This window comes from Protopterus annectens, chromosome 5.part1 (assembly GCF_019279795.1).
Source record: "Protopterus annectens isolate FY-2018-M chromosome 5.part1, PAN1.0, whole genome shotgun sequence".
Taxonomy (NCBI): domain Eukaryota; kingdom Metazoa; phylum Chordata; order Ceratodontiformes; family Protopteridae; genus Protopterus; species Protopterus annectens.
In genome coordinates this window covers 340,214,888-340,240,490 of record NC_056736.1, presented here as the reverse complement: position 1 = coordinate 340,240,490, position 25,603 = coordinate 340,214,888, and the positions used below count along the sequence as shown (strand labels likewise).

General features: G+C 38.5%; 1 protein-coding gene across 1 annotated transcript in view; it reads right to left on the bottom strand.

Moving 5' to 3' along the window:
- CLPB (caseinolytic mitochondrial matrix peptidase chaperone subunit B) overlaps positions 1-25,603 on the bottom strand; it is a 2,847,862-nt gene that overhangs the window by 2,674,747 nt on the left and 147,512 nt on the right. The window contains exon 2 of the mRNA XM_044073023.1: positions 2,108-2,159. Within this exon, the coding sequence (XP_043928958.1) occupies positions 2,108-2,159 (52 nt within the window). The remainder of the gene's footprint in view (positions 1-2,107; positions 2,160-25,603) is intronic.

Below are 25,603 nucleotides of genomic sequence, written 5' to 3'. Positions count from 1 at the left end.
CCCGTATTTTTATGCATAGTGGTTGGTGCCGACTTGGTTTTGTTTGCAAGTGGTTTCTGATGGCAGCATATGGGAGGCCTCTGAAATTTTGGTACATTACTTGCGAGTAACTCCGCATATGTTAGTTTGTGTGTCAAGATCTTATTTAGTGAAGGAAATGATGCGCATGTGCTGACAACCTGTTTGTCATTTGATTTGTCAGTATATAAGAGTTGTGTCTCAGTTTTCACAGTGTAACTACATTTCTCACATGCTGTTTGTTTGCTTGTTTCAGGTGTAAGTAGCTGTCAGTATACACTGCCTCAAGATGCTCATGTCCACCAGGCTGGCCACAGAGATTGCAAAAAAATGCCTGTCCATTGTTTCAGGTTTTTTTACTATGGGTTTGGCCAGGGTAGATTTAAATGGACTGGGATGATAACACAAGAATGAAGAATGGGTGCTATATTCAGTGTAAATTGCAGATATTAACTTGAAAGAGTTTGCATCTACATAGGGCATTGCTAACTGCAGCTGGGTGGAGGGCAGCTTAGCGCAAGCAGTGGGCTTATACAGAATCAGAAAAAAACAAGTTCTACTACAGCAAGGTCTCCAGACCAATCAGGAAAACACACCATAAGCTTTCAGCCAGCAGCCCCCAACTCAGACAGGTTTGCTACAGCATACTTTTGGCAAGAGAGTACAGTCAGAAAGCCCTCTTAATACAAAAATGCTGACTTCGGAACTCAAGTGCAGGGATAACACAATCTAGATATGTCTTCTTCTTTCAGCTTTTCCTGGTTAGGGGTCGCCACAGCGGAACTCCGGTCCACTAATGATTGGCAGTAGATTTTTATGGTGCCGAGTTGCCAGCCCAACCTTCAATGAAGGCACTCCCATTTTACGCATGTCTTTCAAACGCCACTCAATACTACAGTCTTATAAAACTAGCAGACAGTGTAATTAGGTACTACAGCAGCAGTGGAAACAGTTCAACTCTGAAACTACTAAAGAGCGAGAAATTTAACAAATAATGTAGAATTCTTATGAAATACAGTAAAAATAATAAGAAGTGCAAACTGATACTTAATTTCATTCTTTTAGCAACAGATGGCTTTAGATGCAGTAACTTCCTTATGAATCCTGGCTAAAAAGTATCCAGATGGCAATGACAGATCACTTCTGAAGCAGCGGATTTAGCAGGAAATCCCTGAACTAGTTAAAAATGTACAAAATAATCTGCAGGCGTTTTTCTTTCACTCAGAGAGTTTGGAAATCAGGATCCGCCTATCAAAGTTTGCAATTCATCATAGGATTTGTCTGCCAAAGAAAGGTGGCTGGGAAAAGTGTCTTCTGCAGCAAGCCTTGCCACAGCATCTTTCATGGACTGAGTGACTGAATGGGCATAGGCTCAACAATCAAAACTTACCCAAGAAGAGGAAGTATCCCATTACAGGGTATATGCCACCATATGAACAGCAGTTTCAAAGAGTAGACTGGACTGGAAGCCACAAGACTGCACTCCTGTTACTTTAACATCAGTCTGGCTTACGCCAAGGAGTATTTTAGACTGAAGGCCATCTAAAGCCTAATTTTAAACAGTGCAGTTTGTGTTGTTCTCATGGTTCCATTTCTTAAAGAAGCAGAAATGGAGAGGAGCTTGAGCTTCTTTTAGAGTTAGGAGAAAGTAGTGAGTGGCAATGTTAAATTTGGATGCATCAGCGAAGCAGAAAAAAAAAACAATCATGATGATTTTTAATTCAATAACTGAAGACTACATGGTAATTCTATAGGCTTAAAAGACTTTGGCCTAAATTTTATCTTCACCACTGAACCAGAGTACTTTCCAATAACTGCAAGAAAGAAAAGTGAAGAGTGGAAATGGAAAAAAAAAGAAGATTCTGGCAATATTCATTCTCCCTTTACTTTGCACTCATTACACCTAATCTAACCATCATACTGCTAACTGAGCCACCATACCTTCCCATCCTTTCTACCATGCCTTCCCAGGCCATGTCTTTTGAGTTAGGAGGAATAAATAACCATAGCAGTGTCAAGCACCATTAGTGCAGACTTCAGATTATATGGTTATAATACTCATTTATACTCAGAAGGAAAATATGCTTACCTGCTGACTTCCTGGATGTTATTTGACCGTGTTGCATTCAATAAAGCTTGCACTGTGAAGCAAGTGAAATGAAATGCTTAATTTGAGAAATTTTATCAAATAATAAAAACATCATAAATTTGGTTAGGTGAACATAAAATAAAACTGAACCAAATGTTCTTAATGTCCCCAGTAATTCATTTTTTTTCAGTTTTTTAGCCATAGCCTTTGCTTTCGGGACAGAGATACAACGATGAAGAGCAATATACATGCAGATAACCATGTTTTGAACATTACAGTACATAGAACATCAAAATGTAAATATTACAATGAGCAACAAAGATAAGCTGCAAAAGAAGGTTCTACACATCACTGTACATAAATCAACTATTATTAATTCTATGTACAGGTAGTAAAATGAAATTTGGTAACACTGTGCTTAACGGCAATAATGGAGACAGAAAAATTAAGTAGTTGACGAGATAAATTTTGAGCCTTTAATAACTTGGAAGTTATGAAGGAATGGGGCTTGGAATCCAGAAAGAAAGCTGTGAAGAAACAAGTAAACCATTACAGAGATGGGGAAATTAGCTTCCAAAACACAGAAAGTGGGTGAGAATTGCAGAATTATAAGAGAGTGAATATTACTGTTTAGTAAGCAACTGCAGTTGATAGTTTAGAATACAAATTATAGTTGTGTACGTAAACTTACCATAACAGTAGATGTTCGAATGATCACTGCTGCAATAGCCTGAGCTATATAGGTTCAGGGTTGTCAGATGTCCCTATTTGAGCAGGACTGTCCCAAGTTCAGCAGCCCAATCTAGAGCCCACATTGCCTCTTTAAAATTCAGGTTGAATTTAGCAAACCCGCTGTTCTGCATTGAAAGAAGTGGTCCTGCTTTGCGATTTTTGATTGTCTCATATGAGCCAATCAAATATTGCAAAGCAGAGCCATTTCTATTCAATTTCTATTCAATGGGGAACTGTGGGCTGTTCCACAATGAACAGAAGTTGCTCCACTTTGCAATTTCTGATTGGATTATACAAGTCAATTATTGCAAAGAGGAGCAACATCTATTAATGCGCAACAGCAGGCCATTCCATGTTGAACAGAAGAGGCTCCGCTTTGCGAATTCTGATTGGCTCGTATACCATTATACCAGCCAATCAAAAATCGCAAAGCGGCACCACTTCTGTTCAATGTGGAACAGCCCGCTATTTCACACTGAACAGAAAGACCTTTTTTTTGGTCTTCACGTTGAAAAACCTTTTCTTTTGGTCCCTACCTGTCCTTTTGGAAATACGGGAACCCTGTATGGGTTACATCCTGTTAAGGATATAAAGTACAGTTGTGTAAGCAAACTTACCAGTAGCTGTTTGGAATGACCATTGCTGCAACAGGTTAAGCTATATGAGTTATATCCCTAGCAGGATATAACCCATAATATAAACCATATAGCTTTGGCTACTTCCACATATAAAAATCTGATATTCTAAAACTTGTTACTGGGGTCCTGGAAAAGTGAGACTTAATGAGCAAAATGCAGATCTGCATATACAAAGTCTGAGACTCCTGTTTTATATGTTAATAGGTTGTTACTAGGCTAATGACCAACAGGGCCCTTACAAACCTAGCTGCCCACCCCAAACCATTTGGGTCCCAAGTATTATATGGGGGGTATGTTAGTAGGCAGGTAGCTAAGGATTTGTAAGGGGAATGTCAGTTATGGTAATACTTTTCTTACAGATAGCCTCTCAGAGTATTCCCTTTTCTCTGAGGTATGGCAATCTCACAGTTAGTATATGCAAGTTGGGAGGGTGAAGTGTCTGCCCCCCACATTGGGGGGGGGGGTTACTGGGGCTTGCCGCCTACAAAAAACAGTTTTAAAGGAGAACAGCAATGTTCAACCTTTGATATTCTCCTATATTTTTGTATTTTTCCATGTAATTCTATGGCTTGCATTTATGAGTTCCAGGAATTGCAGCACGGATCTCCTCTACATTATTTCTGAGGTCATATGTTCAGGTTTTAAATTGCAACATGGAGAGGGCGGGGCAATAACTGCACTTAAACAATCTGGACGAAAAACAAGATAGGAGGAATATTGCCCTTGCAATTGCAGAATACCAGCTCTCTTTTTAAAGGGTGATACACTATTCCCCAAGCAGGGAACATCACTGTATAAATCATCAGATTTTATCTAAAGTTGTCTGCAAGACGTAAGCATATGAGGGAATTATGGAAAAGCCATGATCTAATCTTGGAATTAGTACACCTTTAACTAGGCAGATCTTGTCTCGGGAGTAGTGTGATGGACACTGAGTAACATAGTTTAATTGTGTGAGGACTTTTTCTTTTTTTCTCCAACAGAATTAACAAACAAGACAATTAAAACACTAAGAATAACCACAAACATATTCAAATATTTATAACTATATACAATCATCCATGACAAATTTCTGTAAGAAGTATGTACACCATTAATATTTGTCCAACAAATCTTGCAATTTCTGCCAGCTTATTCTCTTATGAGTGATGTTAGGTCTTCTACTTAAAATAGTTTGCATTTCTTTTTTACACACACTTTTGGCTAGGCTTATAAAGACACTGAATATAAGGTCTTGTTTCTTCTTCCAATTCACTGTGATTATTTTTCTAGCAATGGCCAAAATTGACCAAAGGAGAAGTATTTGATGCTTAGGAATTACATTTGGAATAGGAACATTAAATAACAATAAGGAATCAGAAATTTGACAATTACCTGACCACAGAGCCTTTGAAAAATATCTGAAATCATTCCAAAATTGTAAAACAACCCTACACTCGATAAACATATGAACCCAGTTAGCCTCCAAAGTTTCACCACGTCTCCAACATTTTGTTTTTTTACTCTTGGAAATGATAGCAATTTTGTGAGGTGTGAAAAAACGTCCATGTAAACAACTTCCAGTAAGCGAAGATGTGGTACTTGTACACAGATTTTAATAACATTTTTAATTACCTATTGAAAATGGTTCTTTATTAATTTTTGTAGAGTAATCCCAAAAGGTTGAGTCAAATGGTAAAGTTTCATCACATAGTGTTTTACATACACATGAAATACACAATTATCAATGTTTATCTAATTATTACACATCAAAAGTTGTAATAGTTTTGTCAATGACTCTGTTTCTGAACATACTGATATTTTCACTTTATTCTCAATTAACTTAGTATTTGAAGGGATAACCAATTATTTTGTTTAACGTTATAGCTAGCTGGGAGAACATTTACTGAATGAATTTTGTTGTTATCCAGAAATTGATACCAAAATTTTAAATTATCTTTAAAAGTTAATATTTTACTTAAATTAAAGCATTCTAAACAGTCTGGAGTATATGTGATGGTGAATGTAAGAAAAAAAAACAGCTGTTTTATATTGTAATTATTTTCTATAATATTTTTGAAGGTAATGAAAATTTGGTTCATACCATAAGTCTACTTCTTTTTCTTTTTGATGTTCCCATTAAGGGTTGCCACAGCGGATCATCTGTTTCCATTTCTTCCTGTCCACTGCATCTTGTTCTGTCACAGCAACCACTTGCATGTCCTCTCTCACCACATCCATAAACCTTATCTTTGGCCTTCCTCTTTTCCTCTTACCTGGCAGCTTCATCCTTTTCCCAATATACCCAGCATCCCTCTTCAGCACATGTCCAAACCAATCCAATCTCGCCTCTCTGGCTTTGACTCCAAACTGTCCAACCTGGGCTGACCCTCTAATATACTTATTCCTAATCCTGTCTGCCCCCGTCATACCCAGTGCTAATCTTAACATCTTTAACTCTGCTACATCCAGCTCTGACTCCTGCCTTTTTGTCAACGCCACTGTCTCCAAACCATATAACATAGATGGTCTCACTACCCTCTTGTAGACCTTCCCTTTTATTCATACTGGTACTCGTCTGTCACAAATCACTCCTGACACTCTTCTCCACCCACTCCACCCTGCCTGTACTCTCTACTTCACCTCTCTTCCACACTCGCCATTACTCTGAACTGTTGATCCCAAGTATTTAAACTCATCCACCTTCACCAACTCTACTCCCTGCATCCACACCATTCCTTTATCCTCACTCTCATTCACACACATATATTCTGTCTTAGCCCTGCTGACCTTCATTCCTCTCCTCTCTAAAGCATATCTCCACCTCTCCAGGGCCTCCTCAACCTGTTCCCTACTCTCACTACATATCACAATGTCATCTGCAAACATCATAGTCCACGGGGACTCCTGTCTGATCTCGTCTGTCAACCTGTCCATCACCTCTGCAAATAAGAAAGGGCTCAGATCTGATCCTGGATGTAATCCCACCTCCACCTTAAACGCATCTGTCACTCCCACTGCAAATCTCACCGCTGTCAAACGACCCTTGTACATATCCTGTACCACTCTTACATGCTTCTCTGCCACTCCCAACTTCCTCATACAATACCACAACTCCTTTGAAGGGACCCTGTCATATGCTTTCTCTAAGTCCACAAAGACACAATGCAACTCCTTCTGACCTTCTCTGTACTTCTCCATTAACACTCTCAGAGCAAACATTGCATCTGTTGTGCTCTTTCTTGGCATGAAACCATACTGCTGATCACTAATCATCACCCCCTTCTTAACCTAGCTTCTACTACTCTTTCCCTTAATTTCATGCTGTGACTGATCAATTTTATCCTTCTGTAGGTACTACAGCTCTGCACATAACACTTATTCTTAAAAATCGGTACCAAAACATTTTTTCTCTACTGCTCAGGCATCCTCCCACTTTCCAAGATTTCATTAAACAATCTGGTTAAAAATTCCACTGCCATTTCTCCCAAACATCTCCATGCTTCATCCTCTTCATTGCTTTCCTTACTTCCTCCTTGCTAATCCGTTGTACTTCCCGATTCACTATCTCCACATCAGCCAACCTTCTCTCTCTCATTCCCTTCATTCATCAGCCCCTCAAAGGACTCTTTCCATCTGTTCAACACACACTCATCGCTTGTGAGTACGTTTCCCTCATTATCCTTTATCACCCTTACTTGCTGTACATCTTTCCTAGCTCAGTCCCTCTGTCTAGCCAATCAGTACAGGTCCTTTTCTCCCTCCTTAGTGTCCATTCTTTCATACAACTCTCCATACGCCTTATCCTTAGCCTTTGCCACCTCTCTCTTTGCCATGCACCTCATCTCCTTATACTCCTGTCTACTTTCTTCATCTCTCTGACAATCCCACTTCTTCGCCAACCTCTTTCTCTGTATACTCTCCTGTACTTCCTCATTCCACCACCAGGCCTCCTTGTCCTCCTTCCTCTGTCCAGATGTCACACCAAGCACCTTTCTAGCAGTCTCCCTTACTAGCTCTGCTGTAGTTACCCAGCTGTTCGGTAACTCTTCACTGCCACCCAGTGCCCATCTTAACTCTTCTCTGAAAACCACCTCACAATCACCCTTTTTCAATTTCCACCATTTGATCCTTGGTGCTACCCTCACACTCCTCCTCCTCTTCTTCATCACCAACGTCATTCTATAGACCACCATTCTATGCTGCCTAACTACACTTTCCCCCGTCACCACTTTACAGTCTCCAATCTCCTTCAAACTGGCCTCCGGCATAAGGTATAATCCACCTGTGCGCATCTCCCTCCACTCTTGTATGTCGCCCTATGCGCCTCGCACTTGTTAAAATACATATTCATCACAGCCATGTCCATCTTTTTTGCAAACTCCAATACCATCTGACCTTCTGCATTCCTTTCCTTAACACCATACCTACCCATCACTTCCTCATCCCCTCTGTTCTCTTCACCAAAATGCCCATTGAAATCTGCTCCAAACACCACTCTCTTACCCTTGGGTACAGTCATCACCACTTCATCCAACTCATTCCAAATGTTTTCTTTCTCATCCATCGCACACCCAACTTGCAGAGCATATGCACTAACATAAGTAAGATGATTACATTTTTTTATTAAATAAACAGTAATCCCGTAGTACCCAGTACACTTTAGTAATACCTAAAAGGAGTTTACTTGTGCGTCATAATTACTGTTAGATACTGTATGGGCTTCATGTAACTGTTTCCACCTTGAAGTGCAAGTATTGGTAAACCAGTGTAATACTATATTGATAATAGTCGATTTTGCATATAATTCCATGTTAGGAAAACCAATTCCATTATCATTCCCACCTCTAACATGCCAATCATATGCTATTCTCAGCTTCTGAGTACACCAAAGAAACTTAAGTAATATGGTATTTATTTGCTTGAAAATTTTTTTGGGAGGGATTATAATTATGGATTGTATATAGAATAAAACTTTGGGTAAAGTAACCATTTTTATCAAAGTGAGTCTATCTTCCATAGTAAAAAAACATTTTATTCCAATTATCAGTTAACTTAGTAATGGTGTTTAATGAGATAGTATAATTTGAAGATACTGTCTCTTTCCAAGTGGGTTTTACACTAATCCCTAAATATTGTATTGTTTTATTTTCCCATTTAAAATTTTTGTAATCTTGTCAATTTTATTGATTTTCTTGTTGATTAATAGTGTTTCAGTTTTCCCTTTATATTAGTATTATTTCTTATATAATTAGCAAAAGGTTCTATTGAGAGAGTAAGCAATAAGGATGACAGCAGGCAAAATTGTTTTGTACCTTTTAGAATTTTAAATGACGATAAACATGATACAATTTTAATATAGGCTTGGGAGTCCTTATATAATCTTAATATTAAATCTATAAAATCCTGGGAAAAATTATATCCTTTACGTATTTTATGCAGATATGACCAACTAATACAGTCAAAGGCTTTATCAATATCTAAGCTGATGATTGAGTTGTTTTTTGGTAATGTTAGCAATAACAATCAGTGACAGTAACTTAATAATACTGTCCCAAACTCTTCTATGCAATATAAAGCCTGTTTGATCATAATCTACTAAATTAGGAAAGATATTGTTCAATATCTTAGCCAATATGGACATAAAGATTTTGTAGTCTATATTTAGTAAAGAGATAGGCCCTATAGGAGGAACAAAGCTGCAGATTGTCTTGTTTTAAAATAGGGGAAATCAAGGTATACTTCCATGAAAGGGAAATTTTCAAATAATTTTTAATCATCGAAAATACATATACCCGTACTTTTAAGGTTGAATCTGGGAATATTTTATATATTTCTGAAATTATTCCATATAGTCAGTTCTATATTAGAAGACTGAATGTTTAGGTGATCGAACACCTAAACATCGATCTTCTAATATCGAACCGCACAATGTCAAACGTCCCAGGGAAACACGTCCGTCAACCACAACATAAAAAAACATTACTTTACATCTAAATTAAGTGGGGGGTTTCGCCCCACATTCCCCGACGTGAGAGGCTGTGCCCCCCACACCCCCTGTAACTAAATATACCAACTCAGAGATCACTCAACAGTAGGGAAATAGCAAACTCCAGCGAACGGCCAAGGGAAATCTTTCCCTGTGTTAAATCGGCAGTTCACTGTTTTTTGCTTTCGATATTAGAAGATCGATGTTTAGTGTTCGATCACGTAAACATTCTGTCTTCTAATATAGACCCTGTCTAGTCCTGGGGCTTTGTTATTTTTCAAATTTTTAATTTCATCTTTCAATTCTGATAATGAAACATATTTATCTGGTACATTATTTTGTTGTTCTGATATTTCATTTGTGACATTGTTTTGAAGAAATGTATCAATTATATATTCATTCTCTAAAGAGAGTTTTTTTATCATTAGTTTATAATATATTCTAAATGCTTCTAATATGCCTTTTAAATCAGTTTTTTTTTGTTGAGTTATTATCTGTATATTTAATTAATCCGGTTTACATTATTAATTTGTTTGGTCCTAATAGCCAATTTATGCAAATGTTTAGGGTTTACAGAACAGGACTGTAGCTTAAGTCTTTCTACGTTAATTGAGACTTTATGATTTAATATTTCTAAATATTTTGGTTTAAACTAGATAATTCTGAATTTGCAGCCTTATCATCGGGTTTTAGTTTTAATTTTAAATTATCTATTTTATCTTGCAAGCCTGATAATTCCCTAATCCCATTCTTTCCTTTTTAGAAGATACCAATTCTTTATTTTACCATACAGATAGGCTTTTAATGCATCCCATAGTATGATGCCTTCTACCTCACCATTATTATTGAACGACAAAAACATGTTTATTTCATTTAAGACCCAATCTTTAAAGCCTTTAATTTTTATTTTGTAAGCCTGGATTCTTTGCTAACAAATTAAATCATCATTTCTTAAATTGAGGGATACCTCTCAACCTCTTAAAGCAAAAATCTGGACAAAGCCTAAAATGATGGCAGGACAAACAGGGAAAGATTTTAAATATTGTTCTTACAAACTTAGAAAGTTGATAGAATAATAGGTTTTGCATTAGTATGAATTTTCTGAAGGATTTGGAGTTTTAAATTCAAATGTTTGCCATTATTTAAGACTTCAATTCTCATCTATTTGCCAGAAAAGTACAGATTTTAGGAGGAACATACCAACAATATGAGGCAAAAATCTGGACATTCTCGGAAAATCTGTACAGTTGAGATGGCTTTAAGCAATATGATCAGAGAGTGGACATGATATTATTAGAACTTTACTTTAAGTAATTTGAGATGAAAACCTTATCTATGTTTGTTTGGGTACCAAATCTAAATGAGTAGTGGGTGTAATTAAGGGAATTTGCCACTCTCTGATCATAAATATCTTTCAAATTCATTGAGGTTGTAAAATGATTTAGTTTTTTGGATTGTGTTGTTATTCTAAATTTGTAAGTTCTGGAAGTATCTTTATCTGATAATAAACAGTTAAAGTCTCCAGCTAGAATAAATTCACCTCTGGCATGTAAGGATATAATGTCTTAAGTATTTTGCTACATGTCTAGTAGCTAGTTCAGGTATCCAATAGATGTTAAAGTATAACATTTCTTATTAATTTCTAAAACCACCAAGCATAACATTCCTTCATCATCATCATCAGAAAATGTGTTTTATTATTTTAGACATAGTGGGAGAATTTTCCACAATATAAGAGTAGATTACCTCTCCTTTTATATGTGTAACACAAGTCTGAAATTATTTAATAACCATTAAGGGACAGTTTATTTAAATCCTTTTTTTTTTTCAAATGAGTCTCTTGTAAAAATATTATATTAGCTTTATGTAATTTGAAAAACTTAAGCAAACTGGCTCTTTTCATATTATTATTCGGGCCACTGACATTCAGTGAAAGACACTTATGTGCTAGCATGTGTGTGAGGTGAATTTAGAACATCTGCATTATGGTTTACATATATAATCTTGTAATAACTTTTAGAATAGTTTATCATGGAGGAAACAAACTTTTTAACTTTTGATGTTTGAAACAAGATTCTATATACAACTACAAACATGGAACAATGTGTTCCTAGTTTAAGTGATCAATCAAACTACCCACTATCAACATCTCACACTCCAAATATATTATCATCAGCTTCTGCCGTGTTATGAAATAAAACTTTTAACAATATAGTTTAAAAAGTGGTAACCCAGACTGTTGCAACACTAAGGATATGCATTTTCATATACACATTACTAACTATTCTAATGATAAACATATTAAATACAATGACATATAGCATCATGTATAGATTTGTAAACTTATTTAAATTTTTGCATAAAGGAGAGAGAGAGAGAGAGACAATATTCTATTTACTCATTAATATAAGATACCACTATCGATCAACTATTTACATTAAGGTAATGAAGACAAAATATGATAGGAATTTATAACTATTCATCACAAAAGTAGGCAAAACACTCTTACCATTGGCCCCATACAGGAATATAGGAGATTAAAATTAGTGAGACTACATCTCCACATTAACTTATTACTGATGAAATTTCTCAAGGCACAATCCTACACATATGACTCTTTTTACTGTCTATCTCATTGACTATCAAAGCCAAAAATAATGGTTTCTGGATGATTAGATTCACAAATGAATTCAAAATTGGGTTCATCACAGCATCCCTCTAGAATGGAAAACACCCTTCAACTAGGACTAACAAAAACAGACACTTGATATCAAAATCATGATTAGAATTTAATATTAAAGAAGTGTACTATAGTACCTATGACAGAGTCTGTCACCTTGAGTGTGTGTGTGTGTCGCCAATACCCCCCCCCCCAAAGTGTTATCAAATATTAGGAAGCTTAGTTTATCTTTCATTAAAGTTGTATGGGTCTATATACCCTATATTATAACACCACTCAGAGGATTACATTCTGATCTCTTCTTTGGGTAGATTTAAAGGCTTATACTTAAAGTGGGTATTAATATCTAACTTTCCCCTTCTATTAAAATAAACAATTGCCTTGTTTGTTTATTTGGAGGCGTTAATTCAAAATTTTTATCTGCTGCCTAGAAATAAATAGTAGTTATAATTAAGTGATGTGTAAGATTCATAGATGCTATATTTACCCATATTGGGCTATTTGGTGTTATTTTTTTCAAAAACACAACACAAATCCTAGGGGCCCCTTTTCTTCATAGCCCTTGTGCTTAGACAAAATCATATTCAATCAAATCAAGGCACACCAGAAGTGTTCAAATCAGGATTGAATTGATCTTCCATGGCCTAAAGGTAAATGAATCATGAAGCACTGTGTATTGACAATAAATAACTACTACAGCCGCAAAATAGCTTACTTGTTTGTTAAGGAACATATAACTAATCATCGATTTCAGTTATCAGATATGGTAAAGAGAAAAAAAAACTGAGTGGAACTAAATATACTATCTGTCTACATTAATGATTAAGCCGCTGTTTATCAACATTTTTCATCATAAGTGTTATTCAAGATGATCATGTACTTATTTCGTTTGTTTTAAATACATTCTTCAGATCTTATACAAGTTTAAATAAAAGCAATTCCATATATTTGTTTAACTTTCCTGACACCTGGTATAACATGAAACTATTCATCCTATGCCCCAAGATACAGCATCCTACATCATGGACCTTTCCATCAAACAGAGGCTACACTGATTCCTTATGCACTACATCTTCAGACATTTATATTCGTAAAAAGCACCTTAAAAATATCTGGACACAGCAATTCAGTGTTCATTTAAAATAAAATAAAACTCTGACTACAACTGTTCTCTGATCATGTCTTAACCAGGTTGCTGTGTGTCTGTATAACTGATAAAGAAATTCATATTGAGGGGGAAGCTGCTAAGGTAAATTTCTTGCTATGCATCTCAAAACCATCTTAAAAATATATGTAATGGGAGATACAGTCATAACTATTTGTAGTGAATGGGAGACATTAGCAGACCATGTATGATATCAGAAATTGAAAAATATAAGATTACATTTACATGGCAGTATAAAGTATATAGGAGTTTTAAGAGCTGTTAACATTTAGTGGTGCAGTTCAATTCTGACCAACTCACAACGTACAGAATCTTGCAGGACTTCCAGATATCTGTCTTACACTCTTGGTCTGCCTCTCACTAAATTGTGGTCTCCTGAAAAATCACTGGGTGAATCATTGAGCACTGAAGTCAGGGAACAACAACACATACCTGACTTTCAGACCTTACATCCCCCAGAGAATTCATACTAAAGCATAATCTATTGTTCAATCAACTTTGATGCATACCACTTTCTTAAATGTATCTGTTAGTACCAATAAAAACTGTTTTCTTATAGTAAATAATGGTTCTTTTAGAAAGAACCTCGAAACCAACTTTTTAAAGTAAATATAATGCAAGTTATAAATATAACTCTACTTTGTCTTTGAACCCCTGTTACTGGTTTATCATATGCCCATTTATAATGACTCTCCTCCTCGTCACTAGAGATTGATACTCAGACTGTCTGTGAATAATGCTCAGTTCCTGATTTTATTTTCTACTTCTATTCTTAAATTCCCCTCAGGAAGTATTTTTGAAGTCATTATGTAGATTTTCTTTTCTAACACAGTCCTGTGTTAGAGAGAACTGCCTGCTTGATCTCTCTAAGGCTCTGTTTCAGAGTTCCAGGCGTCCTACATGGGGTTAAAGGTCACCTTTGGATTCCTGAAGCTGTTGTTTTGTTGATAGAAGAAATGAAGCTAATATAGAAAAGTTCGGGGCAGCTCACAAGCCTAAAATAGCCTGCAAAAGTTATTGAAAGACCATCAGGAGGGAAAACAAGTAAAAATTACTGTCTTTGAATCCACTGAGGGCTCGAGCTAGTGCTCTGAAAACGGCGCATCCATTAAAATGCAGTGGATAATGCAAAACAGCAAAGAGGCAACTAAAATGGTTTAAACATACAAATCTTGCATTTTACTGACAGCAAAATCTCTACAGCATACATCCCTCTTCCTGTATGATCCATCCCAAGCAGGGGCTCCAATCAGGCAAAAATAAAACTATTATACACACAAAAAAAATACACACAGCCACAAGAACACTCCAGATGGGGATCCCCTATACATCTACCAACACAAGTAAAACTAACAATGTATTTAGACAGTCAAAACATATTCATCAATTACAACCTTTGAAATAAGCTTTAAAAAATCATGTGATGAAGGCCCCCCTTCACACAATTGCCAAAATTTTTTTTTTTTGTAAATTGTTAACGTTTATATTGTATCTATACTTTTACTGACTTGTAATTTTTGTTGTATGCTATTTACTATGTCTTTAGGCTATTTTACTATGTTTTGCTGTCTTATTTTTAACACCTGGATGTCTATGTAACTTGAAACTTTATGCTATTATATTACTATGGTCATTGGATCTTTTTTCCCCAGTTCTCTACTGAAAAAAGGACTTGTTGTCCAGTGGACATTACCCGGTAAATAAATCATCTCATTTAAACCATTATAGCCTATTGATATATTACCCCACCACATACACAGTCAGGCAATCCATTCACTTCACTGCTTTAACTAGGTATTATCAAAAAGTCTCTAATATATGTTGAAAGTAGTATCATTAACAATACACACTCACCATATTTGTAGCAAATAAATGAACAAAGGAAAGGCAAAGTTGATTAAGAAGAAGAGATGGGTTAAGATAACAGGCATGAAAGTAAGATAATAAAAGGAAGGAGAAGATAAAGAACTGGTCAAAAGAAGAAATAAGAGGAAGGCGAAATGAAAAAGTAACATTTACCTTGATGACATCACTCAAAAGTAAAAAAAAAAAAAAAAAAAAAAAACTGGAGAACAAAACTCCAAAAAAATGACCATAAAGTTTAGATTTATAAATCATATTCATTTATCTTTTAGTTTTTTGCTGGCTCCTTTTTTAACAGACCATCCATTTTTTGATGTCGGTCTCTTCAGACTTTGTATAGACCAGTCCAACCATTTCTTCAATATTTGTTAATATATTTTTCTTTTGAATGTAGTCCATAGCTTCCTGTAGAGTACTGAAGAACTTCACTCCATCAGTCACATGTACTTTTATTCTAGCTGGAAAAGTACAGTTGTGTACACCTACCATAAATGTAGATGTTCGAGTGTCTTCACTGTTGCAGTCATAACTGTAGGGTGCTCCTGCCGGCAGGCAGCCCGAGGTCGGCCAGAATCCCAAAGTCTGGGTCCGGCGTCGGCTGTATAGGCTAGTACCCTGACGTCAGTACGCTTTGGTACATAGCCCTCAGCCGACGCCATCTTCTCCAGCCTTTCTTGCCCTAGATGTCAGAAGTCCCCAACAAACCAAAAATGAATCCAACAAGGAAACACAAATACACCACAAAAAAGGAAAAGAGGGGATAGGAGGGAGGGAAACCCCGACTGCAACAGTGAAGACACTCGAACATCTACATTTATGGTAGGTGTACACAACTGTACTATGTTCTTCATGTTTCACTGTTGCAGTCATAACTGTAGGGTGGAATCCCAAAGCAGTGTAAAAGGGCAGGAGGCTTTAGATAGAAGAAGGGGAGGCAAGAATACCCTGCAAGACAGCAGAGGCAAAGCCTGCCCTGGACTTAGAAAACAAGGGGAGATTGTAGTGCTTGGAAAAAGTATGCACAGAACTCCAAGTGGCAGCTTCCAAGATATCCTTGGTAGGGACTCCTCTGAGGAAAGCTGTAGAAGTGGCAGCTGCTCTAGTAGAGTGACTTCTAATGGTACCTGGAAACTGTTTCCCATGATGAGTGTAACAAAATCTGATTCCATAAGCAATCCATTTGGAAATAGTTTGTTTAGAAATAGGTTTTCCAAGAGAACTGGAGGCAAAGGAAACAAACAATTGGTTAGACTTTCTGAAATCTTTAGTCTTGTCCAGGTAAAATCGTAACTGTCTGTGCACATCTAATGAATGCAAAATCCTTTCCCCTTTGTTTTGAGGATTTGGAAAGAAAGTAGGAAGGTGAATTGTCTGATTTAAAGCCACTTTCGAAATCACTTTAGGCATGAAAGTAGGATTGGTCCTCAAGGATACTCTGTCCTGATGGAAAATAAGGTATGGTTCCCACAGCCATGAGAGCTTGCAACTCTGTGACCCTTCTGGCAGAGGTCAATGCTAACAAAAGAACAGTCTTCCAGGATAGAAACTTAATATCTGAAGATGCAGCAGGCTCAAAAGGAGGCAAAGTAAGTTTTTCTAAAACATAATTAAGATCCCAGGCAGGGACAGGAGGGGTCCTTGGAGGCCGCAAATTTTTAGCCCCTCTCAAGAACTGCTTCACCAAAGGATGAGAAAAAACAGGAGGATCAGAACTGAAATGCGCAGAGATAGCAGAAGCATGAATTTTAATGGAAGAAAAGGAAAGTCCTTTAGATAAAAGTTCCGAAAGGTAAAGCAAAATAGAAGAGTGATCAGGTACCTGAGGATCAGAACCTCGGTCCTGCATCCAAATAGAAAACCTCTTCCATTTAGAGGCATAGGATTTCCTAGTGCTAGGCCGTCTAGCTTCCAAAAGAACATCCAAAACTTGTTTGGGAAGACTAGAAGGAATCAAATTCCTTTGAAGAGCCAAGCTGCCAGGCAAAGGGTCTTGAGATTGGAATGTAGTAACTGACCCTGATGCTGGGACAGAAGCGAAGGGTTCAGTGGGAGAATCCAAGGAGGCCCCGAGAACAGGAGCTTTAAAGTTGGATACCAAAACTGTCGAGGCCAATTTGGAGCAATCAAGATGAGGAACTTGGGCTTGTCCTGTTTTATTTTCAGTAATACCCGAGGTAGTAGAGGAAGAGGAGGGAAGGCATATGCTGAAAGGCTTCTCCAGCTGAAGGACAGGGCATCCACTCTCCAAGCTGCTTTGTGGAAGGACCTGGTGCAAAAGCGAGGCAGCTGATGATTGAGATGGGATGCAAACAGATCTATCTGGGGACATCCCCAAACTGCAGTAATCCTGTTGAACAAGTTGGTGTCTAGCATCCATTCGTGAGGAACTGAAATGTTTCTGCTCAGGCTGTCTGCTAAGAGATTGTTTCCCTGAAATGAATTGAGCCTGGAGATGTAGATTCAAATTTAGAGCTGTGTCCCATAAACCCATAGCTAGTCTGCAAAGGGGGTATGAATGAGAACCCCCCTGCTTGTTGATGTACCATATGACCGTGGTGTTGTCTGTGCGAATTAGCAGAGGGCCTGGTTGTAGAAGATTCTTGAAGGCTAGAAGGGCGTTTTGAACTGCCAACATTTCCTTCAGATTGATGTGCCAGTGAAGATGGTCCTTTGTCCAGGTTCCCTGCTGGCAATTGTCTAGAAAGTGTGCTCCCCAAGCATAATCCGAGGCATCCGTGGTTAGGATTTGAGTAGGTTGAGGAAGACGAAAAGGTTTTCCTTCGTTTGAAGTGCATGCCCTGGACCACCAGAGGAACTCCTTCTGAAGGCAGGGGATCAGAGGAATCAGAATATCCAGATCGTGGTAATGCTGTGACCATACACTTTTCAGATACCATTGAAGCTTTCTCATGTGAAGCCTTGCATTTGGAATCAACAGAATGCAGGAAGCCATGTAGCCCAGAGCCTGCAGGAATTTCCTTGCAGTGAGCTGAGATAGAGTTGCCAAGGTGTTGAAAGTAGAAGCCAGCTGAATTTGTTTTTCTGGACTGAGGAAGGCCCTTTGTAAGGTTGTATTTAAGAGGGCTCCCAAGAATACCATTTGTTGAGAAGGGATCAAATGTGACTTTTTTATGTTCACTGAGAATCCCAGTAGGAGGAGAAGACGTTGAACAAAGTCCAGATGTTGAAGCAGAAGATCTTTGCTGTCTGCCTGAATAAGGCAGTCGTCCAAATAGGGGTAAATCTGGATCCCCTGAAGTCTGCAGTAAGCCACTACTGGTGCCAGGCACTTGGTGAAGACTCTGGGCGCAGTAGATAAACCAAAGGGAAGAACAGAGAATTGAAAGTGCCTTAAACCTGCCTTGAACCTGAGGAATTTCCTGCGTTCTTGTCTGATGGGAATATGTAAATAGGCTTCCTTTAAGTCCAATGTCACCATCCAGGCGTCCTGAGAGAGCATTGGAATTAGCTGTTGCAGAGTAAGCATCTTGAACGTTGGAATTTCCAAAAAGGTGTTTAACACAGAAAGGTCCAGAATAGGTCTCCAAGAGTTTTGTTTTCTGGGAACCAGAAACAGTCTTGAATAAAACCCTTTTCCCATTTCCGAGAGTGGAACAGGCTCTATGGCTCTCATGGCCAGAAGAGCATCCACTTGAGTTAAGGCCTCTGACCATTGAAGTTTTGGCAGATCTGGCCAACCGTGAGTCCTTGGCAAAGTGTGAAAGTGGAATTTGTAACCTTTTAAAATCACGTCCAATACCCATCTGTCCTGGGTAATATGAGTCCAATTTCTGTAAAAAAGAGACAGTTTTCCTCCGAGAGGGGCGTCCAGGTGAAGGGGTCCTGAAGCCCAACCGAGAGAGTCATTGAGTTTGCTTTCTTTGAGATTGGGATCTGTCTTCTCCCCTTCTAGGTGAAGAAGCAGTCCATTGTCTAGATCTGTAAGAGGCCTGGCCTTGACCATGACCTCTGGAGCGCCTATATCTTCCCCTTTGAGGCCTGTCAGACGTGGGAAAGGACCAATTTTTAGAGGGCCAATTCCTGGAAAATCTAGGAGGCTGAACTTGCAAGAAATCTTTTACAGTCTGCATAGACTTTGCCTTTTCCTCCATCTTCTTAATAACTTCCTCAGCCTTAGATCCATAAACAACATCTTGTTGAACAGGGCCATCTAATAACTTAGCCTTTGCCTGTTCTCGCAATCTTTCTTCTCGAACCCAAGCATGTCTCCTAATAACAGTACCAGAGGCAGCAGCCCTGCAAGAAGCATCCAAAGCATCAAAACCACAATGTAAGCTATGCTTGTTAACCTGTTCAGTAGCATGCAAAACATCCTGAAGTTCCTTATCCTCTGCACAAGCAGGAAGGGAAGCAAGCTTTTGCTTTAAAACAGACAAAAGAAATTGCTGATATTTAAACATATGAAACTGGCAATTTAAAGCCCTTACAGACAGGGTAGCAGAAGTATATACCTTTTTTCCCCACCTGTCTAAAGCACGAGAATCCTTCTCAGAGGGAATAGGATTTTTAGAAGTAGCAACCTTAGCAGCCTTAGAGCCCTGAGAAATAGTTTCAGGATCCGCAGAAGGGTTTTTAAATAAAAATAAATGAGAGTCAGGAACCCTATAAAATCTATCAGGCTTAGAAGGAGCAGGAGGCATGGAATCAGGATTCAAATTAGCCTCAGAAAAAGCATCATCTACAATGTCAAAATCAGGAGGGATAGCTAAAGGCCTATGCTGAGGAAGAAGAAGAAATTCTCTAAGCCTCTTCTTGGAAGCAGAATATTCCTGTCCTTCCCAATGAAAATGTTCCCTCATCTCATGCAGGGTTTCCCCAAAAGAAAAATCCTCAGGCGGAGAGGCCGAGGGTAAAGAGTCCTCAGCATCCGAATCCTCATAAGGGGGAAAGGAATAGTCCTGATCTGAGGAAGAAACAGAAGATACAGAAGCCTGGTCAGAGGAATCCAGAGTAACATCCTGTCGAGGCCTTTTCTCAGGAGGGGGGGGTGAGAACCCCTAATCATTGTAAGCAAATCTTCAGCCATCCGCAATAATTGCTTTTGTGTCTTGGGAGTGGATTCAGAAGCAGCTTGAGCTGGACCTTTAGACTTAACAGGAGTCTTTGGCTTTGCCTTTGAAATAGTAATGTGAGTAGGCCTGAAAACCCCCTCAGAAGCCGGTACCTGCACAGCGGTTCCGGACCCATCTGAAGGAGCGACGTCCGAAGGTCCTGCAGCAGTTAAAATAGTGGGCCTTGATGGCTCCCCATGGGAGTCCGTATCGGCCATCGGTTCAGAAGTGGCAGACGACAGGGGCTGCAAAAGCGCCTCACTGACGACAGCCGAACCGGACGCTGGCTCCAGCTGCAACGAGTCCTGTTTGGACCTCGGCGGCCTGTCTTTGTCTTTGCGCTTCTTTTGGACTCCGGTAGTGTCCGACGACATTCTATAATTGAAGCGTCTGCCAAAATAATTTAAAGCCCAATCGTACCTGCGCTTGATAGTACGAGAGTTGAACCTGGCACAGAACCGACAACAAGAAACGTCGTGGTCAGGGCCTAAGCAAGGTAGACAGTAAGAGTGGAAATCTTTATGAGGTATTTATTTCCCACACGCTATACAATTATTAACTTTTTCTGACATCGGAGGAACAAGAAAAAGATTCTAACGGGTACTTAGCTTTGAGAAGAGAAGTAAGAACTTCAGACCGACAACAACCAAATACGCTGTTCGATAATCGCCAACCAACGACTTGCGAGCTGCTTTCCACCGCACGGCAAGAAAGACTGGAGAAGATGGCGTCGGCTGAGGGCTATGTACCAAAGCGTACTGACGTCAGGGTACTAGCCTATACAGCCGACGCCGGACCCAGACTTTGGGATTCTGGCCGACCTCGGGCTGCCTGCCGGCAGGAGCACCCTACAGTTATGACTGCAACAGTGAAACACGAAGAACATCATGTGCTTTTATTAAGATATTCTATTACGGCACACATTCTTTACTTTTGGAAATGACAGTTGAGGTATAATCATTGTCAAAACGAACAATCATTCCATTTATTTTGACAGGTGGATTTGCCCATGCAGATTTTAATACGAAGTCCTTGTCCTGGGTGGACAAAAATCTAACTATTATAGATCTAGGAGAGAAAGAGTTATTTAAAGCTGCAGGTTTTGATAAAGACCAGTGTGCTCTCTCAATTCCAAATGAAAAAGATTCAGGCAAGTTTAATGCTTTTGGTATCCAGTTGTTTAAAAATTGTATCATGTCACTGCCCTCCTCCTTTTCTGGTACCCCATAAATTCTTACATTATTTCTCCTTGATCTACTTTCTAGATCTTCCACTTTTTCTAAGAGTTTAGTATTCTGTAAGTAAAAATTCATTATGACTTTCACACTCAAGTCAATCTGCCATCAATGTCATTCACTGCTTCTTCAATAGAGGAAATTTGTTCAGAGTGTTTTTTAATTACCTCATTAAGTTCAATTGTTTTCTGCTGTCTTGCTTTATGTTGTCTATTCTGTTCTCCAACTTATACATTTTTGACTAATAGTTCCTATATGTTTGCTAGACAGTTCCTGTATGTTTGCTATGATAGATTGTAATTCCTTTTTCATCACACTCTCCTGATGCGAGTTCTTTGAGTTACTCATAGCTGCATCACTTGTTTAAGAACCTCTGACAGGAAAACAGACAAATACAGCACAGGAAAATTAATCTTCCTTGAAAATCAACAACTAGATGATAAGTCCTCCTTAGAAGTAGGTATGGAACTTTTTTCTCCACAAAATAATAACATTTCCTGTTAGAATAATAGGAAAAAGGCAGAGCTAAAATTCTGTGCTGTTAGCTGTTTGGCATTTTGGCCACACCTGCAGTGAGGACTTTTTCTACTTGCTCAAGTGTGGCTGCAGAAGTTTAGAAAAGGGGTTGACATGAAGTCGAAGGTGTTTTTGGAAGGATTACTTCTTTACCAAGGTCATGTCTGAGTTCAGTATACTGATGGCACTATTCTTAACTTTAGTAGGGAGGCAGATCACTTGACTTTCGATTTTTATGGATTGACAGCAAGTTTATTGTGAGCAAAACAGCTGCAAATTGAAGTGAAGTAGTTTTGCAATACAACTCAATCTGTGTTGTTAGAAGGCATGTAATCTGCATATAGTAAGAAGAAGTCAGGGAAGGACTGCTGTGATATTTACTGGCAGCATGAGAGAGGAAGAATAGTACTAATTCATGTAATGACCTCTTAGATTCACCTGCTGTAAATGTGCCGGTGGTTGAAATGTTCTGGACATTAATGGCTCTGCTGGTTAAATCAGTTAATAGTACTAGGTTGTCACATCTTTAGCAAAGCCTACTGTGTGCTGCATTTCAAATGAAGATGGAGGTTAACTCCCTCAAAGACCCTTGGGAGATCTATGAAAACATTTGTTCACATCTGTCCCCTTTCCATGGCATTCCAGATATGGTTGGTAGAAGTACACAGAGCAGTAAGGGTGTTCTGAGTAGTAAGAGTGATATGAGAATCAAAGATGAGGTTATTCAAAAGACCATTTCACTGTCAAATGCATAAACCAACCCAAGGTTGTGTGACCTTGGACTAGGTTATAATAAGCAATGTAAATGCAGGGGAAAAGCCTACTGCCCTCCACCATGTATGAGGTGTGGGGTTGCCTTTCCACCACTTCACCCAGGTCTTCAGATTCCTGTGTGGGTTTTATTTGGCAGTTTTGGTAAATAGCATTCCTCCCTTAAACCATGACTCACTGACACTTATCATAATCCACATAAACATTAATCCAGTTTAAAAAGCCATTCCACAAATTTATGTTAATGTCTGCAAACTATTAAAACTTTAGTACATCTGGCTGGGCTAAGGAGTCATATGTTAATATACACATAACAAATGTTATACTTTACAAACTTCTTTCAAACACAGGCAGGCATTCATAAAACTGATAAGCTGGTGGTTCAAGTCCCAGAAACAATGTCCTTATCATAACAATATATCTAGAGTGGCAGCTTCATCTGTAGGGCAACCGCTGGCTAGAGTGAGTCTGTCAACAAAGGTTTTCCCAGGCTACCTTAGCCCTCTCCTTTAATCACAATGCTCAGCACCTAAGGACCTATCTCCAGATCTCTATCAGCCCTTGAAAGTTAGAGCCTAAACAGAATAAGTTTCATTTTACCCCAAGACCCCTAACAAGATACAGGCAATTATGAAGCCCAAGGTGGAAAAAAGAGGGTTGAGATGGTGACAGAGATAAAACTGCCAAAGCAAATCTATTGTTTATTTTTTTATTTTTATTTATTTTACATTTGTTGACCGGGATAGTCCGACTGGATGCATGTCCATTTTCAGCGGAGGCCCAGGGAGAAAAGCTCCAAGGGTAAGCAGATACAGCATTACATAATACCAGCATTACATATTACAAACAGACTATTTACAGAGATTACATAAGTACGCAAGTTAAACAAAGTTGCACAGGTTACAGTTAATCCTGAGCACAAGTCAGGATTAAATTAAACTACACAGTAAACTGGTTAACAGATTTTTACACATTCTAGAGAGAGTTAGCCAGGCTTGATACATTGACATAGCCAGTTAAGTGACAAATGTTGTTTGAGTCTAGTTTTAAATTGACCTAAGGTGGAAAGTAAGGTAATATCAGCTGGAAGACAGTTCCAGGATCTATTTACAGAGTTTGCAGAGAGAATCACCGGCTGTTTTATTAATTTTGCTGGTCTGAATTAGTAGTTTGTTATAGGATCGAAGCGGTCTAAGATTGTTATAGGGGGTGATAATATTTTTAAGTGCAGGAGTACTGTCCGGATTATAAAGGATTTTATAGGCCATAATCAGTTGGTTATACTGGATTAGGCTGGGTAGTTCAAGCCACCCAAGTTGATTTAGATTGATGCAATGATGTGTCCTAAAAGGCAGCCCAGTGGCAAAACTGGCAATGTGGTTGTAGCAAATTGAGAGTTTGTTAAGGACAGTCTTGTTTAAATTCGAGAGTAGAGGGGATGCATACAAAAGGGATGAAAGAAGGTGAGAGCGAGCTATGGCAATTTTAGCTGGAGGGGTTAGGAAGGCTTTTATTCTGTAAAGTGACCCTAGTTTTTTATTGATGGTTTTGATAGTTTGGTTAACATGTAGGTCAAATTTTAGATTATTGTCTATGATGACACCTAATAGTTTTGTAGATGGGTCAGGGGAGATTATTGTGCCATCATTTGATTTTATGGTAAAGGTGAAAGCGGTAGAGCTATGTGTTGGTGAAAATAACAGCATTTTAGTTTTTTTGGGATTTAGCATCAGACGATGTTCAGAAAGCCAGTTTTCTATTGTATTAAAGGTGGTCTGGGTAGCTGACCATAACTCTACTGGAGATGTGGCTGAGCAAATCAGAGTAGAGTCATCAGCATATTGGATACAGCTGACTTTTGGGATGACAGTATAAAGGTAGTTAATGAAGATGGAGAACAGCAAGGGCCCTAGTATAGAGCCTTGTGGTACTCCAAGGGTGTTATGTAGAAGGTTAGAGAGTTTGTTCTGCCAGAGGACAGCCTGCTGTCGACCATTCAGGTAGGATTGAAACCACTGGAGGGCTCCAGTATCTAGACAGAACGTTTGCAGGGTGTTGATTAAAAGTTGGTGATCAACCATATTGAATGCCTTGGAAAGATCCAAAAAGAGGGCTGAGGATATATAATTATTGTTGCGATTATGGTTTATGGTGTTAGTAAAGGCTAACAGGGCTGAAGTAGTGCTGTGATGAGGACGGAAGCCATGCTGAGTGTCTGCAATAAGGCGATTTTGGATTAGGTGGTGCATGAGTTGTCTATGAATACATTTTTCCATAATCTTTGCAAGTGGAGAGAGTATAGCTATTGGCCTATAATTGGAGAATTCAGTAGAGCTGCCTCCTTTGTGAAGTGGGATTACATAGGATATTTTCCAGATGGTGGGAATTTTAGCTTCTACTATGGTTCGATTGATTAGAATTGAGACGGAGTAAGTAATAGCATCAGCTGATTTTTGTATGCATTCGATAGGGAGTTGATCAGCAGAAAGTGTAGTAGGTTTTAATTTTTTGATCAAGGTACGGATAAGTGAAGTGGGGACTGGTTGGAAGCTGAACATGAGTAGGTTTCTTGGGGTGCTACTTTCAGGACCAGGGGAGCTAAGAGGTAGCTGGCTAGCTAGGGCTTGAATTGTCTCAGTAAATAATTGGTTAAAACTATCAGAAACATCTTCAGGGGTTTTATCAATAGTAGCAGCAGGGGTTGGGGTTGAAGTTTGTCCAGAATGTAGTAGATTATTTAAACCTGCCCAAAACTTCTGAGGGTTATTTTGATTTACTATGCAAATTACACAACGGCCAGCAAGTTATGTTCCAAAAGCAGTTTATTGTAGAAAATACATAGGATATAACAATATA